The sequence below is a fragment of the Echinops telfairi genome, unplaced genomic scaffold (genome assembly GCF_000313985.2).
Source record: "Echinops telfairi isolate 266 unplaced genomic scaffold, ASM31398v2 ScPeMD7_7459;HRSCAF=8497, whole genome shotgun sequence".
NCBI classification, from domain to species: Eukaryota; Metazoa; Chordata; class Mammalia; order Afrosoricida; family Tenrecidae; genus Echinops; species Echinops telfairi.
The window spans coordinates 823,651-826,466 of NW_022111359.1; the positions used below are offsets into that span (position 1 = coordinate 823,651).

General features: G+C 60.1%; 1 protein-coding gene across 1 annotated transcript in view; it reads right to left on the bottom strand.

Annotated features, from left to right (window-relative positions):
- The window catches only part of HCN2 (hyperpolarization activated cyclic nucleotide gated potassium and sodium channel 2), a 12,596-nt gene that overhangs the window by 729 nt on the left and 9,051 nt on the right, over positions 1–2,816 (bottom strand). Inside the window, exons 5-8 of the mRNA XM_045300032.1 lie at positions 1,636–1,876; positions 1,352–1,516; positions 465–542; positions 11–332 (exon numbers count right to left, since the gene is read on the bottom strand). Of these exons, the coding sequence (XP_045155967.1) occupies positions 11–332; positions 465–542; positions 1,352–1,516; positions 1,636–1,876 (806 nt within the window). The remainder of the gene's footprint in view (positions 1–10; positions 333–464; positions 543–1,351; positions 1,517–1,635; positions 1,877–2,816) is intronic.

Consider the following 2,816-nt stretch of genomic DNA (forward strand, 5'->3'; position numbering starts at 1 on the left):
GGCAGCGGGCAGTGCCGCCCCAGGCGCCTGGGGCGTTTGCACAGGGGGAGCGCGGCGCACGAGGCGCGGTGAGCCGAGCGCCAGCGGCCCCACCAGCGGGCGCGCCGCCTGTGGGCAGAAGCTCATGGCGACGGCCTGCTGCAAAGTGGCGATGGCCGAGGTGACCTGTGGTGGTGGCGGTGGCGGAAAGAGCACGCGGCCGCGCTCGGCCTGCTGCACCATCTCGCGGTCGTACTTGACAATCTCTTGGATGATGGCGTTCTCCTGGTTGTTGAACACGCCGGAGTTAAGGTCATGCTGAACCTTGTGCAGCAGGATGGAGTTCTTCTTACCTGCAGACAGGCGGGCGGGCGGAGCCGGTGGTGAGCTGGGGCGGCGGGCAGCAGCACACAGCAAGTGACAGGTGCCTACTGGGGCCCTGCAAGCGGGTGTGCCCCCGCCTCCCAGCAAGCAGCTTGAGATACCTGCATCTCCGCTCTGCGGTGAAACCCCAGAGCACACACTGAGGCCCGGTGCATACAGCAAGCAAGTGTCGGTGCCCCCTGTGTACAGAAAGCAGGCCTGGCCATTTCCACATGCACCCAGCCTGCACTGATGCCCACTGCGCACCCCAGAGCACACCTCAAGCAGTCCACAGGCAGCAAGCAGCTGTTGAGCATATGCGGTATATACACTTAAGCAGATACTGGGCCTCTGCTGTAGGCGGCACACCGATGTTGGGCACTCATGCAAACACCAAGGTGTTGTCACCACTGCAGAAGGCCCCTGGGGCCCCTGCTGCATCCCAGCCCACACCCTCTGCACACAGCCAGGCAGTACTGAGCGCCTGTGTGGCCAACACCCAGAGCCCAGCATCCCCCAGAGCAAGCATGCTAAGCACCCGCTGCACACAGGGCAGGTCTGGACGCCCACCTCGGTGTGGAGCACGTGCCAATCCCATGGCCAGTGTCCACACAGCAAGGACCCTTCCAGGCCATCGTAGGCCGGCCCTGGTGCTGAGTGCTCTCCAAGTCTTGGCCGCACCTCTGGTGAGGCCTGGCCCCTGCCCTGAGCCCTCCAAGGTATCTGGGCCCTCAGGCCACCCCCCAGGTTTTCCTGTCTTCCTGAAGGCAGGGGTCCTCAGCTGCTCCTGGCCCCTCCTGGAACGGGCCGCTTGCTCCCTTTGTACATTGCAACGCCCAATCCATCTGCCAGACAGAACCTGCCTCAGGCTGCCGTCTGGTCCCCGACCCCTATATACGCCCAGCCAACAAGTAGCCAGGGAGTCCCAAGTTTGCACAGCTGAAGCCCCCAGGACTAGGGTAGTGGGAGGCCCCAAGAATCGTGGGCCCCCCACCACACACACACTCACCGATACGGTCCAGGCGGTCGATGGCGACAGTCTCGAAGGCGCGCCGCATCATGGGGTACTCCTCCAGCACCTCGTTGAAGTTGTCCACGCTCAGCGAGTAGAGGCGGCAGTAGGTGTCAGCGCGCACGCTGGCTGTGCGCCGGCCCCGCGTCAGCAGACAAATCTCTGCGGCCAAGGGAGGTGTCCTCAGCCCATGCCGCCCCGCCGTCTGCGCAGGTGCCGGCCCTGCCCCTATCCCTCCCTCCCTCAGCTCTGTCCAGCCTGCTGCGCGTGCGCACACTCACCCCCAAAGTAGGAGCCGTCGGAGAGTTTCATCTCCTTATTGCCCTTGGTCAGTACGCTGACCACCCCGTGCTGGATGAAGTACATCTTCTTGCCGATGGTGCCCTCTCGGATGATATAGTCCCCTGGCTGGAAGACCTCGAACTTGAGCTTGGTCAGCATGGCCGTCACAAAGTTGGGGTCTGCGTTGGCGAACAGCGGCATGGAGGCCACCAGCTTGCGGCAGTTGAAATTGACGATCTCCTGTGGAGGAGAGGGGGTAACATCAGGGCGTCGGTCTGGCCCCAACACTCGGGGCCCAGCACTGCGCAGGAGCAAAGCAGATGCTGGCGGCTTCTAACCCCCTTGGTGATACCAGCCCACACAACTAGACAAGAAAACGCTATGGGAGAGGTGAGCATTGGAAAGGAGAGTAAGTGGTCACTCTGCTGATAGATATGTGCACGGGAAACCCCACCGTCAGGCCGCTTGTCAAGTCCAGCAAAACAAAACAAAGCCCCAGGCACCCTACATGGACTCATGCACCTGACAAATAGAGTGGGCCTGCTCCACGGGGCTCCCAAGACTGATCTTCTCAAAGGAAAAACCAAGAGAGATGGTTTTCACACCCAAAGCAGACCAGGGAGGCCAAGAGGAGGGGTGAGGAAATACACACAGAAAAGAGAGAGAGAGGTAGCAACACACAGAGAATAAAGAAAGGTTCCTGTTCCCATTAAAAGAAAAATAGATACATAGATAGTACTTTGTTGTTGTTGTTGTTGTTGTTAGGTCCGGCCCAGAGCACCTGAGGTACAACAGAGGGAACATTGTCTGGCCCGATGCACCCTCACAAGGGTTTCTGTGTTCCCATCGATGTGGCCACTGTTTCAAAAAGGCTGAACTTGGCGTGAGCAGCCCACATTTGACCTCTGCTTCACTCGGGCTCCAGACAGTTGCCCAGAGAGCCCCCCGGCCCCCGACGCTCACGCACGCCAGTCACAGCCACTAACACCCTGGAGAGTAACACACAAAAGGGAGTCACAAAATAAAATCCCTTGAAGAGAGACTAAATCAAGGGGGCGAGGGATTGGGGAGTGAGCCATGAATGCAGGGGTGGGGAGGGAGCATCAGAATGGACGGTGGCGGTGAACAGACAACTCTCTCTAAAAGCGATTTGTGCGTGATTGGCACTGAACCACACCCC